The sequence below is a fragment of the Labrus bergylta genome, chromosome 7, assembly GCF_963930695.1.
Source record: "Labrus bergylta chromosome 7, fLabBer1.1, whole genome shotgun sequence".
Taxonomy (NCBI): domain Eukaryota; kingdom Metazoa; phylum Chordata; class Actinopteri; order Labriformes; family Labridae; genus Labrus; species Labrus bergylta.
This window is the reverse complement of record NC_089201.1, coordinates 24,424,280-24,440,158: the sequence shown is the minus strand read 5'-3', so window position 1 is coordinate 24,440,158 and position 15,879 is coordinate 24,424,280. Positions and strand designations below refer to the sequence as shown.

General features: G+C 43.2%; 1 protein-coding gene across 11 annotated transcripts in view; it reads left to right on the top strand.

Annotated features, from left to right (window-relative positions):
• Positions 1–15,879, top strand: part of tjp1b (tight junction protein 1b) — a 52,144-nt gene that overhangs the window by 30,593 nt on the left and 5,672 nt on the right. For 6 of the 11 annotated variants that reach the window (XM_065957108.1, XM_029282350.2, XM_020658120.3 and 3 more), the window contains 20 exons: positions 2,811–2,867; positions 3,360–3,484; positions 3,590–3,692; positions 3,870–4,185; positions 4,536–4,642; positions 5,331–5,499; positions 5,615–5,759; positions 8,542–8,675; positions 9,270–9,375; positions 9,750–9,900; positions 10,493–10,601; positions 10,695–10,914; positions 11,154–11,338; positions 11,433–11,528; positions 11,640–11,722; positions 12,193–12,403; positions 12,498–12,598; positions 12,695–13,045; positions 13,345–13,575; positions 14,619–15,473. In XM_065957108.1, coding sequence (XP_065813180.1) covers positions 2,811–2,867; positions 3,360–3,484; positions 3,590–3,692; positions 3,870–4,185; positions 4,536–4,642; positions 5,331–5,499; positions 5,615–5,759; positions 8,542–8,675; positions 9,270–9,375; positions 9,750–9,900; positions 10,493–10,601; positions 10,695–10,914; positions 11,154–11,338; positions 11,433–11,528; positions 11,640–11,722; positions 12,193–12,403; positions 12,498–12,598; positions 12,695–13,045; positions 13,345–13,575; positions 14,619–15,473 — 3,855 coding nt within the window. The remainder of the gene's footprint in view (positions 1–2,810; positions 2,868–3,359; positions 3,485–3,589; positions 3,693–3,869; positions 4,186–4,535; positions 4,643–5,330; positions 5,500–5,614; positions 5,760–8,541; positions 8,676–9,269; positions 9,376–9,749; positions 9,901–10,492; positions 10,602–10,694; positions 10,915–11,153; positions 11,339–11,432; positions 11,529–11,639; positions 11,723–12,192; positions 12,404–12,497; positions 12,599–12,694; positions 13,046–13,344; positions 13,576–14,618; positions 15,474–15,879) is intronic. The other 5 variants (XM_020658188.3, XM_065957110.1, XM_020658129.3 and 2 more) reach the window with 3 other exon arrangements.

Sequence of the window (15,879 nt, the reverse complement as noted above, 5' to 3'; positions counted from 1 at the left end):
GAGGTGCAAAGGAGCATGCACAATCAGTCTCCCCTCTTCTGAATTGTTCTGTTTGTACTCAAATTCAGATTCCTGCTCTTTTGCTCCATTTTGGAAATGTTTACCATTCATTTGATGGAGATTTATTTGTGTTGGATCAACACACAGTCAGCATCAGCTAATCACATTTTCCGGTCGACTATTTCACATTCCTCATAGCCTGTCTGCGACGCAGGGCCTAAACATTGAAGGTGTGCATGTTTGCGTTATGCTGCCTATAAAGATTCTTTAAAAGTAAGAATGTCAACTGGAAACAAGTGCCTCCTAAAACTTTGCAGTTTAGTGGGGAACCATCTATAAATTCAGACAAAATGTCAGAGTTCCTTGCATCAGCGTTTCCACAGTGCATATCAAGAAGACAGGGGGCATAAATCCTCCTCCCCAAAGAGCAAACTTTCCAGTGAGAATTCACGCCTCTGCTTTCAGCAGTCTTGTTAATATTCAGATGTCTTTCCCCCCCCAACCCCCCCTCTCTCAAGTGCAGTGTATTCAGCGTAAAAGGACACGGGGGAGTTCCCCTATTCAAACTTTTGTCCCCTCCTCCTTCCCTGTGTGCGACCCGCCATAAGCTTCTTGAAAAGTTTGTGACTGTTGCTGCCAAACTGAGAACGTCTGGGGCCACCTGTGGTCAGTTATTCAGCTGCTTGTAGTCTCAGACAGTAGCTTACCTTTGGCACTTGGCTGACAGGTCACAACACACAGAAAGACAACGTGTTGAAGGAAGTCTGAGTGGTTAAACAAAAACCAGGGAGCTAGCACAGACAACAGGACAATTAACTGCTGCCTTAAAGTGGAGTGGACATCGTTTCCTTTAAAATTGTAAAGGTTTTGAAAACTATAATCTAGTTTTTAAATATTTTGCTAGTGGCTTATTCGTAATTAAGGCATCATTATCACTTCTTGGAACTCGATAGCCAAACCATTAGCAGGTTGTCATGTCGATGTGTTGCCTGTTCATCTTTAACATGAAGCTGCACTGACACTTGCAAGTAGTACAGAGCCCGAAGCTGCAAACAAGGTGGTTATAACAACAGCCTGAGGTCCAAGCACTGAAACTGAAGCTGCAATTAATTTTGTCATCACATTTTAATGTGCCGCAACATGAGATCACTCCTCCTAATGTGCTCTCTGCCAAGGCAGCCATACTGTCAGTGTTTGAGGTGTCGCAGAAATCACTTGCAAAGCGAGAGGTGAAATGTGTGATAGTCTCATCTATTAAGGTCGCAGACCTGGGATCAATTTACCTAACAAATGGGGGTTATTGCATTAGGCGCTATGATGTGTGTTGTAATTTGCCAAGGGGGATGGACCTGATAGTATTTTATACGCAGTCATTGAATGTCTAATGTGTCGTGAGATTGTGGTGGAGGTGAAATGATATAGAGGAAGAGATAAGATAAGAAGTGAGGTGTCGGGCATCGAGGACACTGCTGACCTAACAGCAGGAGTCGACCTTCATCTCCTCCTCTGTGGTTGTTAATGTGATGCAGGGTGTGCTTGAATTTTAAACACTTAGTGTCAGTGTGGCCTCATTGTATCGAGCAGAGATGTAATCATCATATAATTATGCCCTGTAAACATGGTCCCTCATACTGCACAGGAGATTATGTTACTCATGTTGTGTTCTGTTTGGAGATGTGGGATTGTTCTGCAAATGAAACCAAACACAACAATGTGCCTTGAGTAAAACTTGAAACGAACTCGCTAACATGCTGAGTTGCAGACCCGTGTGTGACATTGACAGTTTTCATCCTTTTTTAAATCTGCCTGTGAAGTGCACAGAAACACTGCCTCCCTCTTTTTGTTTCTAGTTGGTTCATTTAGACAAACCGTAAAAAGGAAATACCTCTTCTCCCTCTTTACGTTGAGGGAAAACAGGCTCATGTCCGATCCCATTATTCCCTTTCAAATGTGCATGCTTTAAGGTTGTTTACTGTTTTTTATTTCTGATTGGATGTTTTTCAGTGTGTGCCTTTGTTCTCTGTGGTTTAGTTTACTGCATCTTACAGTGCAGTATATTCCTCACAACCCCCCCCCCCCAGGTGGCTCTAATTTAAATAAACTGCAGAAGTATTGATCGTTCTTATGTTCCCTAACCACCAGCGTGCACATTATGAAGGCAATCATATATACTGGAGCTCTTATCATCCACATTATTCAATCAAAAAGCAGATGATGGATCATCCTGCAGATTTCTGAAATGGTTAAATTCAAATCTCTGGATGAATGCTGCTGCGCTGTATTTCTATTTTAGGAGCAAGATGACTCTAGCCCTTGCATCACACCAGTTTTGCTTTGCTATAGACATGCTTCTGTCCTTCCTTGACACTTGATTACTTTTCCTTTTGTTACCTCCACATTGAACATACAGTCCATGCATTACTGGAAACCATTGAATCCAACTAAATAGGAATGATTGTATCAAAAATCCCCTTTGATTGGGCCAGTCTGCCAATTCAACTCACATGATCTATCAAAAATACCTATTTTGCAGGTTTTTTGGTTTCACAGCAGTAACAGCTTTTAGGTCCAGCATGAGTGTTCAGTACATTTATATTCTTGCTGTCCTGAAGATGTGAAGTGACTTTTAACAAGGGCATTTTACTGTTGTTGTACTCAAGGACACTTTGGCAGAACACGTGACTCTTCTGGTGACTGATTCTGTGTGTGTCCCTTTTTGTCACAAGACTGTTGCTTTCTACAGCCTCTTTGGATCTCAATGTGTCTTCCCTCTTGTGTTAATCACACTGTACTTTATCTCTGTCTTTCAGAGCGCAGCAATGGAGGAGACTGTCATTTGGGAACAGCACACAGTAACACTACACAGGGTAAGTTTCTCTTATCCTCCCTCAGATGCTCTTTAAATCGGTATTTTGTCCTCGTCTCTTATCTCTCTACCTTGCATGTTCTGCTGTCTTCTCTTCCACCCCCGTCTCTGCATTTTGTTCCCCCTCCAATCTTAATGATCACATCATGTAGGTGTGCTAACTGTGCACACAGATGCAGGTGAAGATAGAAAAGAGGAGTCATCACAGTGCTCTTCTTTTGTGGAGCTGAAATAACGTGCAGAAACAACAGCTGCATTTTGTGCATGTTTTCTTACAATGTAGAGAACAAGCTGTGTGAGCTGTTAGTTTATGTAATTTCTGACATTAATGAATAGTTTGATGTACAGTGAATGGCTATTGTTTTTTAAAATCATTTTATAGAATGGATTTAAAAACTCTGAATTCAAACCTTTTATGTGATGTTTAGTCTTTTGGTCTGTGGACATCTTAATCTGCATCCTAATCTTTTTTTTTTTTTTTTTCTGTTTGCAGGCACCAGGGTTTGGCTTTGGGATAGCCATATCAGGAGGTCGGGATAACCCTCATTTTCAGAGCGGCGAGACCTCCATTGTCATCTCAGATGTCCTGAAAGGAGGCCCCGCTGAAGGCCTGCTGCAGTAAGAATTTTCTTCCAATATGAGCAGATGGTTATTAGTATTATATTACCCGGGCTGCTACAGAAAGACTCCAGCATGTCTCTTATCTCTGTGTCCCCTCCACAGGGAAAATGACAGAGTCGTTATGGTCAATGCTGTCTCCATGGACAATGTGGAGCATGCGTATGCAGTGCAGCAGCTTCGAAAAAGTGGGAAAATTGCCAAAATTGTGAGTGTGAACATCGCATTATAAAATCCTGCTTAAGCCTGTCAGTATTTTGTTGAAAGCAAAAATCTGAAATCCAGAGGTACCATGTACTGTCAGAAAAATCTTTTATTTTTCACAGTTGAGAAATTTCAGATCACCTTCCTATAATTGACAGACTTTTCCCCTCATCTCAACCAGACAATCAGAAGGAAGAGGAAGGTGCACGTCCCCATGGGCCGCCTGGGGGAAAGGGAAACCATGTCCGAGCATGACGAGGAGGAGGACAGCTATGATGAGGAGATATACGAGACAAGGAGCGGACGCAGCGGTGCTTACAGTGGTGTGGGTGGCGCGATGGGCAGGCGAAGCGGCCGGAGCAGCGGGCGAAGGGACAGGGAACGCGAACGCAGCGGGTCGCGGGAGAGGAGCCTCTCCCCTCGCTCCGACCGCCGCTCACACAACCTGCCCCCACGTCCCGCCAAGGTCACGCTCGTCAAATCTCGCAAAAATGAAGGTGAGGCTCAAAAAGTCGGGGATAACAAAGGAGGCTAGAATAAAAGTAATCCAGGAAATCACCTTCCATCTCATTGACCGAACAACAATAACTAGACAGGCGGCCCTTTTAGAAGAGAATAAGACCTCCAAATCAGCATTGGTCAGCTGCCAGAGTAAACAAAACTTGCCAGCCACAGCAAAATCCAAGTCAACCCAAGTCAATCCAAGTAAAAGAGCAATTAATCTTCTTTAATCAGTACTGTTAATCCCAGCGGGAGCAGCGGCTTGACAGCAGAGAGCGGTCAATGTGGAGTGGTCATGTGAACTCTGTGCTAACATGGTCTTTGTTGCTGTCGTTCACTTTGTAAGCAGAATATGGCCTGCGCCTGGCCAGCCACATCTTCGTCAAGGACATTTCCCCGGAGAGCCTGGCAGCCAGGGATGGCAACATCCAGGAAGGAGATGTTGTACTGAAGGTGAGGGGGGAGGGGAGAGTGGCCTGGGGGACATTTGATATGTCATCAAATATTTACCATAAACCCAACTGATGAAGATTTAAAAGAAAAAAAAATGTATTTCTGTTTTTGAATTGACTGAGAAGAAGAGACAGACTGTTATTAGTCAGGAAATAATGACTTCTTAAGTTTGCTGAAGAAGCCCCTCTGTTTTTTTTGGCCTAATAATCTCGATTTTATATTTTTAGAAGCACATAACAGCATGTACAGTTTCAGCTAGATCTGCCTGATGTTGCTGAGAACATATGAAGTCCCTGTGACTGTATAACATTGACATGTTATTTCCTCCCATTTAGCCTTTTCACACATCTTGTTACTTTCCTTTAATTCCCCTAGAATAAAAATGAAAGGTCAATCAAAGTATACTCGTCAACATTTGTTTAAATGAATACTGTTAGGTCCATTCTGAATGTTGACTTTGTCCCTCTTGTTTGGCTGCCTCTCAAAGATTTACAAATGGATCAGACTCTGATAAACAGAATCACTTTTGCAGTTATTTGTCATCTGATCTTGTGCCTCAGAGAAAATGTGCTTAACGTCTCATGACAATTTTATTGCTTCAAAGTGAGAAACAAAGACATCTTTCTTTGCTTCCTCTCACTCTTTAATTGAAAAAATGATAAATGGCTTCTTCTACTGTATCTTGCAGATCAATGGCACGGTGACAGAGAACCTCTCCTTGATAGACGCCAAGAAGCTGATAGAAAGGTCAAAGGGAAAGCTAAAAATGGTGGTTCAGAGGGACGACAGGGCGACCCTGCTGAATATCCCTGACCTCGATGACAGCATTCCTTCAGCTAACGCCTCTGACAGAGACGGTGAGAGTGGTGTTAAGTGTTGGATTCAGCCGAAACAGGGCGCGGTTCAAAAAGCCTGACATGTCGTCCTGTATTTCAGGCGACACTCACTGAACAGATGCTCTTGTTTGATCAGACATTTCAGATATCCATTCACTGGCATCTGATCATTCCAATCGATCGCACGACAGACATCGCAGCAGCCGCTCCCGCTCTCCAGACAGACGATCTGAACCCTCGGACCACTCCAGGCACTCGCCCCCTCAAATCAGCAATGGAAGGTAAAGAGCCTCAAGCTACACATTTCTGTTTAAGCTATAAACTCTAAAGATCTGTCATGTGCATTTCTAAAGTTTGACTTATCTGCTTCTTTATCGGTCTAGTTGGTAGACACACAGCGGTGAAAACTTGTAGAGATGTTTGCAAATCTTTTGGGGATTTTTTAAAGTTAATTTGGAGCGTAAACATTTAATCAAGAAGCCTGTCTTAATAAGTGGCTGATCTCGTATGTAGTTTTTTTTAAAGCATAGATGCAGAAGCATATATGCTGTTTTCATGGACCATAATCAGCAGATTAATAACAGCATAGTGAATTCTGAGATTTAAATCCTGTATGATGTTTTAAACCGATGTTATTGAACTCATCTTGTCATCTTGCTTCATCTGTCAAACTTTATTAAAACAGTTCTGCTCTTCTGTCTTGGTTGTGAAGGACTTTCGATTTTTATGTCGTAGGTTAAAACCCGCCATCAGCCCATTCAGCACTTCTTGACTGTAATCTTGTTTTAAAGTACCTCATTAATTCTTTATTTAACTCAATAGAGCAGCCGACTTGTTCTCCTTTCACACCGCGTATTGACCTGAGAATAATAGAAGTGGACTGTTACGCTGCAGAAAGAGAGAAACCTGGTCAAAGTGAGGGCTGAGACGCAGGTCTGCTCTTCCTGCTGTAAATGTCCAGTACTCAGCCTGTGTTACTTTGTGTCTTCTTTCAGTCTGATCAAAGCTCTTTGATACCACAAACACACAATATAAATAACTTCATTTCATTTTCTACACTATAAAAGTCTTGAAATCAATGCTATATGCCTAACAAGAAAACTTCTTTAAATCATACTCACACAAACACTCACATCTTTTAAGAGTTCTCCTTAAAAGTTTGAATGGATGAAATGCTTTGGGGAATGTTCAACACATCTTAATGGATCACTTTTTGAGCGTCCTTGGAAACAGTTCATTCGACTCATCTCTATTACAAAGATCTAACAATGTTAGAAACATTGTCTGTGTAAAGTGCTTCATATGTTAGTCATCAAATGTTTGATATGTCTGCCCTTTTTATTCCTTTTATTCTTCAACAGCTGGAGAATACCGTAAGTGTTTACCCAGTGTGACTAGTTGCTCTTAGAAGTGGTAGTAAATCAAATATAGATATAATGTAGATTGATAGAAAAGTAGTTCTAAGTGTTAAAACTTTAACCAACTCCAAAGTCTGTTTCTGCAGCCAAACAAATATCCAATCTTTTTGAAAATCAGCGTTTTTTTTATTGCAGCTGTATATACGCTTTTGAATTATTGCTGAAGCTACTTTATACAACATCAATTATTCAGTGACATATCTTGTTTTGACTTGAAGTGCCAGTCCTGTGAAGTATCACAGGATCCCTGTGTCTCTTGAATGTTTTGGTGGGCAAACCGCATGTTTGGCACGGGGACAATATGGCTCTGACACTGAAGAAACATAAGGCTGTCACCAGATATCAGTGTCGGCTGTCTCTCATTTTACATATTGCCGAGCTTTTATACCATTTCTTCTCTTTTTATATCTATGCCTGGCTTGATTTTGTTCTCTTGTTACTGTTAAAAAAAATAAAAAAATAAAAAAGGTTTTAGCCAATACTGACAACTTAGAAAGTGAACGTTAAGACGCCAAGAGCAAACATGTATGACACATCTAGGCTACTGGAGCACTTAAGCAACAAAATGTCCAAGCGTTATAAAAAGCAGGAAGGAGATGCTGTCACAGGATTGTATTGTTCCACTGAACCTGATCTGTGGCCTCTGACCTCTTCTCTCAGATGAGGAAGTTGGCAGTTTTTAAAAGGATCTCCTCCAGCATGGGTTGAAAAAGAAGTTTGTTCATCTGCAGCCAGTTCAAACGGGGTCCTTTGTTGGTACTTGGACACTCAGCCTGTGAAGAAAGCATTCTGCCAGTAAAGTTGTGCCAGTGCACAGCCATGTGACCAGGAGGGTGAAGTCGTATTGCTGAGAAGCAAGATTTGCTCACCTCTCTTTTGAAACTCTTTCTTGAATCCCTGCTTTTTAAAACCAAGGAAATCATTTACAATAAAATAATTTTAATTGGCCAGGGGGATTGTCAGTTTAGAAAGCGTTACTGTTTTAAACTGACATCATTTAGGGTTTTCAATCTTGCAGAAAACTCTTTGAAAAACTCCTGATATTTGCAGAGGGAGCTGTATGTGTGAACAGCCACATTTGTATTGTATTGTTGACTGTTGACTCTGGACTCTGTTGCTTTGTCCACTACTTCCGTGTAGTTATTTTTTTCGTCACGTCTTGCCTCAGAAGACCCCCCGCCCCCTCTCATGTCTTAAAGGTCCGCACTCCAATGCTGTGAGGTGTATATGTGAACAGACAGGTCAGGAGAATTTCAGGAGTCCTGTAAATAATCTAGATATTTTCAGGTGTGCATATGATAAGCTTAACAGAAAAATTCACCTGCAAGACAGAATGCACTCTGACACCTTGGATACGCAGCTCTAAAAATAGAACTAAAAAGACAAAAGAAAGACAAAGAAGTAACCTTGAAGACTTAGATTCAGCCTCAAACTTTTCACCTGTTTTTCTTCATCCAGCCACTGCGGTGAAAGAAAGTCTTTTGAATAAGTGGTGTAAGGACTTTGTAGTAGTGCGTGTTGTCAAGATATTGTAGCCTTAGAGCCCCTCTCCTTGCCTTCAAGCTATACCTCTCCAGAGTACACTATTTATAATCACTTCTTTTTATAAAATAAGTTTGTCAAAAACATCTTCTTTTGTCCACAGTCACAGGAGTCGTGATGATGAACGAATGTCGAAGCCGGCTTCAACACCAGCCAAGCTGGCAGAGGAGGTTCCTCTGCCCAAACCGAAGGAGTTAGCTGCTGCTAGAGAGGAGAAACAGCTCCCACCGCTCCCAGGTCAGAGAGATAACCATCAGAAATTATACAGGAATATTGTGTGTATCTGTAAGACTGATTATTACTAACTCAGAACTCAAGACAGAGACATTTTTGTAGACCAGTTCTTTGTGTTTGTGAGCACGTACAGTGTGTGGGGTTCCCTCTTTTTAACAAGCAGTAGCACATTGTAAGACCTTCTGATCGTTAAATAAAATCTTGTTTGAACCAGTCGTTTTCGCCCTTTTTAAAAGCACAACTATAAACAAAGTTGGATCCAGACGCCCGCTGAGCCCGGCTGAGTTTGCCTGAAGCCAAGTGAAAATAAACCGTATGAGTTGATCGAGTCTGACGTTCCTCCCCAGCCTGCAGCACTCTGCTGCCTTTCTGTTTGACCTCCCTGCTCAGGACACTCTGTGCCTTGAGTGTGTGTGTGTGTGTGTTCAACCGTCTGTGTGATAATAATCTGCCCGTGTGTGTGTGTGTTTTTTTCTTTTTCTTTGGTGTCTCAGTCAAACACATGAGTCTGCAGTATTGTTAAGTTGTGACAGTGTTTGAGGCAGTTTACTTTGTTTTCAAACACATCTTCTTCATGTTTGTGTGTTTTTCCTTCAGAACCCAAGCCGGTGTACGCTCAGCCTGGACAGCCAGATGTAGACCTGCCAGTCAGTCCTTCTGATGCCCCGGTTCCAAGCGCTGCCCATGATGATAGCATCCTACGGTAATATTAACAGTACACTAGGTTTTACCATTACACTAAGTCTTATTGCACATTCTGCAGTCGGATATCTTCACAAAGTAGGACATTCTTGCTGCTATAAGACATTTTAATGCCGTCAACACATGTTTTTTTGACTAAGCAACTTGAAAATGTCAGTATTCACAACCATCATTGTGTTTTAGCAAGACAATATAGAAAGAAAATATCTGTAGGACAAAATCAGTTGTTGACTTTGTTTAGTTAAAGCTCACTGAACAGTAGAATGTCTCACGAAAAATGAACCTTCCTGTCCTCCACCAAGAGAAATATCCTATTAAATGGATCCATAACAATGAGAACTTAGCAAAACTGTTGTCTTTATTCTCTATCCTCAGGCCAAGCATGAAGCTAGTGAAGTTCAAGAAGGGGGAGAGTGTGGGCCTGCGGCTGGCTGGGGGGAATGACGTGGGCATCTTCGTAGCAGGAGTGCTGGAGGACAGCCCAGCTGCTAAGGAGGGTCTGGAGGAGGGCGACCAAATTCTCAGGGTGAGATACCTTCTTTTTTTTTTTTTTTTACACAGCAAGTGTAGAACCTGAAATCAAGTGGTTGCTTTTCTGAGCAAGAGTTTTCAGAATAAGATATTTAAAAAAAAAAACCTTTGAGCTTTTATTTCATATGAGAAAATAATCGTTTTTTTCTTCTTCTTCTTCTTGTTTTTAACAATTGGTACCTGATAGTGTTTGTAAAAAGCCATGTTTATGTGTCCTCAAGTTTTGCCCCTTTTTATTGATGGTTTTACACACTGCCTGCTCTAAAATTCTTGTACCTCCAGGCCGGTCTCTTAGCAATGGCCTTGAGGGAGCACACACACAAAAAAACAATGTTTCCTCTCGCTGTGTGTCCCATTTCCTCAAAGCCATATATCTCTCTCTCTGTTTGTACCTCCTCCTTTCTCCAAGAATAACGAGGAATAGCTTGAGTTCTTGCAGTGCTGTTACCCAGGCAATACTAATAACAAGAAGTGTTATGTAAACCTTAATCTAGCTAGAGATTAATACTTCATGTTGCACAGTCTCAGCAAAACCAACTCCTTAACTTTGAGGATGAATCAGTAACCCCTGTGTTCCCAAATTACAGGTAAATAATGTAGATTTTGCAAACATAATCAGAGAGGAGGCTGTGCTGTTCCTCCTGGACCTTCCTAAAGGTGAGGAGGTCACCATTCTGGCCCAGAAGAAGAAAGATGGTAAGTGAAGTGAGTAAGGAGAGGAGAAAGGAGATCAATTTGAATGATCGAGCTAGTCCTCGTGTTTGTGACTCCTCCCTCGTTTCTGCTCAGTGTATCGGCGGATAGTGGAGTCTGACGTTGGAGACTCTTTCTACATTCGGACACACTTTGAGTACGAGAAGGAATCTCCGTATGGGTTAAGCTTTAACAAGGGTGAGGTCTTCCGTGTGGTCGACACCCTCTACAATGGGAAGCTGGGCTCCTGGCTGGCCATACGCATTGGCAAGAACCACCAAGAGGTGGAGAGGGGCATAATCCCCAACAAAAACAGGTGATGACACACCCCAACACACGTGTGGTGCTATTACTGGAATCTGTCTAAAAAAAATGACACTTTTTGCATTAACAACAGTCAGCTCCAACACGTGCCTTACATTTGTTGTTGTGTTGTTCTCATGTAATGTCCTTAGATATTGGCAGTGTTTTGGTTAGCTGTGCCAAGTTTATGACACATCCATTAGCTCGTGTTACACTAAGAGCTGTCCCTGTCCTTCTGCCATTCATCAACAGAGCCGAACAGCTCTCCAGCGTGCAATACACTCTCCCCAAAACAGCAGGGGGCGACCGAGCCGATTTCTGGAGGTTTCGTGGTCTTCGAAGCTCAAAGCGGAACCTGAGGAAGAGCAGAGAAGACCTCTCTTCTCAGCCGGTTCAAACAAAGTTCCCAGCTTATGAGAGAGTTGTACTGAGAGAAGGTGAAGAGTTTGACCATGTTTTCATGTCTGTATGTAACTCTGACACAACAGCTGCATTCTTAAAATGTCTTTTTCTGTGTGTGTGTGTGTGCAGCTGGATTCCTGAGACCTGTGGTGATATTTGGGCCAATAGCTGATGTAGCTCGAGAAAAACTGTCCAGAGAAGAGACAGAACTTTTTGAGCTTGCAAGTATGTTTTTTTTTTTCTGCCTCATACTGTAAAGCAACTAAAACATCTGACAGAAAACCCGTTGTTCTTTTAATGTTTTCTATATAAATCTCTTCAACTTTTCATTTGCAGAAAGTGAACCAAGAGATGCTGGAACAGACCAGCGGAGTTCAGGAATCATTCGTCTTCACACTATCAAGCAGATCATTGACAGAGTGAGAATATCTCCTTCTATGAAATACAGTTTATTTATTTAGTTTGTTGAATCTTTGTTTAATCAGGAAAAAAAACTTGTTGGGATTAAGAATCTCTTTTTCAAGTGTGTCCTGGCCAAGACAACAGAGTAGACATAGAGTGTCTGACAGACAACAAGCAGCCGTGCTACAGATACATAATTATAAAACATTAAAAGACACATTTAAACAGCAAATACTTGTCAACATCATCAGCACCCCTAAATATATCAGGGAGAACATCTTCAGCCAGATGTGTCTGCCTCCAGGTCCTTTAATAACCTCTTAAAATCGCCAATCGGAGCAGCTCGTTCCGTTTCAGATCTTTTTGTCATTCATTCAAAGTAAAGGGAGCAGCAAACTTAAACGCCTTTTTCCACCAGTTCAGTTCTGACCATTGCGTTGCAAGGTTTGGATATATTTCAACCCTTTCCTGTCTTTATCTCATGAAGGACAAACATGCTGTGCTGGACATCACCCCGAATGCTGTGGACAGGCTGAACTACGCTCAGTGGTACCCAATTGTAGTATTCCTAAATCCTGATAATAAGCAGGGTGTGAAGAACATGAGGACCAGACTGTGTCCAGAGTCCAGGAAGAGCGCCAGGAAGCTCTATGAGAGGGCCCTCAAACTGAGGAAGAACAATCACCACCTGTTCACCAGTGAGTGGGTGGAGACGGTTTAAACATAATAAATGAAAAACATTACATGTTTTCCTTTTGATGAAGTGATTTTGAAAATATATCCTTTTTGCAGCTACCATCAATATGAACAACATGAATGACGGCTGGTACGGAGCTCTGAAAGAAACAACCCAGCAGCAGCAGAACCAGCTGGTGTGGGTGTCTGAGGGGAAGGTGAGAGTCTGGCCTGTTTGATTCCATTTCACTGAACAATATTTTGAGTCCTTTAAGTCCGACTGAGCAACATGATGGTTTTTCTGCTCTGCTTAGGCGGACGGCACTACAGAGGATGACTTGGATATCCACGACGACCGCCTGTCCTACCTGTCGGCACCAGGAAGTGAATACTCCATGTACAGCACGGACAGCCGCCACACTTCAGATTATGAGGACACAGACACGGAGGGTGGAGCGTACACAGACCAGGAGCTAGATGAGACTTTGAACGACGAGGTGGGTCTGCCCACAGAGCCTGCCATCACTCGCTCTTCTGAGCCTGTGCGTGAAGACCCACCTGTAATTCAGGACACCCCCGGTTACTCTGGATACCAGCATCCTGTGCAGGCCGACCCAGCAAGTCGCATAGATCCCGCTGCTTTCAAGATGGCCGCCCCGCAACAGGTAAAGTTTGTACCCGGCTCTGCAGGTTGTGCCTGTCAAAATGTGTTTAGCAGAAGAGTAGCTCTTTTGTGTTCAGTGTTGTGTCTTTGTTCAGATAAATTGTCCATTGCTAAGTGATAAACATGTTTAAGAAGCTACTGGTATGTAATTGATTCCAAGAACATATTTGCGAGCGCCTTCTCTGGCTCTGGTGTTAAACTGATTCAGTGTAAGGAAGGAGACCTTGGAGTTGGGGTAAGCTGTACTTTATGTGACCTTGGCAGGCTGTGTCATAAATGTCTCTTAACAATACTTCACAGCAAGATGAGGCTGCTCTGCCCATGCCCTCCTTGCCTCCACCGGCGGTAGCGCCCCCTGCTGTTGAGCAGCCCGTACAGCTAGAGGGTATGCACCTAGAGGAGCCGCCTGCTGCAGCCGCAGCTTCTCAGGCTGACTCACTTAGCAGCCCCAGCCCTGCCCCTGAGCTTATTCAGCCCCTACCATCATCACACGAAACCCACCCGTCTGGACTGCCCGGTCCAGAACCAAAGGTACCCGCTGTTTCATCAGCCACTCGGACCGGGCCTGGGCCCCAGCCTGCTGTTTTAACTGCCTGTCTTCTCGCACATGCTTTCCACTCGCTCTCTGCATGACATGCCCACACTGTGTGACTCACTGAGCCCACTGTGTGCCTCTGACTCCCAGAGAAAATGTGCGACAGACTAGTCCACATGCACCACAGTGGGCTGGGAGACCAGAGGGACTGGTACATCTGAGTCTTTGAACAGGGTGAAGACATCCACAACCAGCCCTAATTGTTGCCTTTACTTCCTTTGCATGGCTCCTAATGGTTTTGGGTTCCTTTCAGCTTAAACTCTTCTGTAGATAAACAATTGTAGCACCTACAGTGGCATCATAGTGGTAGATGTGTCGTCTTTTGTAGTGCCAGTAGTTTGACGTTGCATTAGGTGCAAACTGAATGTTGGTTGCATGATGAAAGCTAACCTGCAGACAGTATTCTTTGTAATGATCGAGCAATTTAATATGGAGAAAAAAAAAACTCACTTACCAACACACTGCATTGTGTCTTCTGTTTAGCACTTTTGTCCTGAGTAGATGCCAACAAATCCACCTATTTCCATGGAAATAACTAACTAAATTTGCTGTCTACAGGCTACACATCATATGTTTGAAATGAAGCCTTTCAGAAATGTGCAAATTGCTTTTTAGCTCATCATTTATAAAATGTGTAAATGTTAAAACCCTTTTTCTTTTTTCTTTTTTAAATGATCATTCTTGAAAGGCATCTTGTCAAACAGGCATTCAGAACTGTTCGAATAATGGACAAGGATTTGCCTGTGAAATTGCACTATTTTTTAATGATTAAAGGATTATTTCCAATGATTTGGTCAATGTTATACATGTTGAGTTCTGTGAGGTTTCAGTTGATTTCCCAGAATTGGATTTAATCTTGAAGTTTCTCTTAATCTGGTGTTTGGAATTCATTTTTCCTGACTGCTTCTGTTCCTCAAACTGGTGGTAGTTAAAAGCTCAGAATTGAAGAGATGTGCTCATTCATTCTGTTTCTTCACAGATGTACAAGAAAGACCTGTATAACATGGAGGACCCTGTGCGAATCAACCACGGCCTGAAGCAGTCTCTGAGCTACACTCACCAGCCGCCGTACCAGGACAAACAGCCATACCGCGAATACGACCACCCGCCTTACGGATACGATGGAGGCGGCTACACAGAACCAAAGCCTCACAACACTGACTCTCACCTGCACTACGACAACCGTGTGCCTCATTACAGCGAACAGTGGCCCCCCTACGACCAACAGACCTCGTCCTCCCAGCCAGCAGGGTACCAGCAGGGCCACCAGCAACCTATGGGCTACAGCCCCCGGTCCCCCTACGATGATGGACCGGGGAGGGACTACAGCCCTCCTCAGCCACGCTATGACGAGGCCCCGCCAGTGGGCTACGATGGCAGACGACGCCACAGTAAACCTGGGCCCATTCGTTATGATGAGCCCCCACCCCCGCCACCACCAGCTACCTATGACGCTCGCTCTCCTTATGAGGCAGAATCTCATGGCTTCCCCATTAATTCACCTCGCTCTCCGGAGCCTCCAAAGCAGTATTACGGGGACTCTGGTCTCAGGCCCACCTACATGCCCGGGCCACAGACGCGAGGCTACAAGCCAGGAATGCACGAGTCTATGATGAACTCTGATCCCACGATTCCCCCTCCAGAGACCCTGTCCTCACCAGGTGAGCCAGCTACCACTCCAGGCTCCAAACCCTTCCCTCCTCCGCCTCGGGAAGACCTGGATGACGACCCGGCCATGAAACCGCAGTCGGTGCTGAACAGAGTCAAGATGTTTGAGAACAAACGATCTGTTTCTATGGACAGGGCTAAAGAGGGAGAGTCGTCGGCACTCAGGGTAAGATTCTCACAGAGGTGTGCAGATGCCAGCTCAAAGCGCCACATACGTTCAAATGTATTCTTTCTTTTGTATTAGGAGGTAAAGAAAGCAATGTAACATCTGGTTATTCTACATGGTAAACATGAAATAAGTAAAATAACATGAAGGACATAATACCGCAGTCAAGCAACTAATTATTATGAAAAATGCAGCCAAATAATAAAAAACATTTCTTACTATAATCTAGAACAAGCTGAACTTAACTAGAAAATAACCAACTCCTTCTCTTAATATAAAAAGGTCAGTCTGTACTTTTAAATGAGTTGTTTCAAGCATTTCTAGATAACCAGCAAAACCCTGAAGATGAAGATTGTGTTTTTCCAAACTGCAGAAGCATCAGTAAAAAAAACTACTAGTTTTTCTT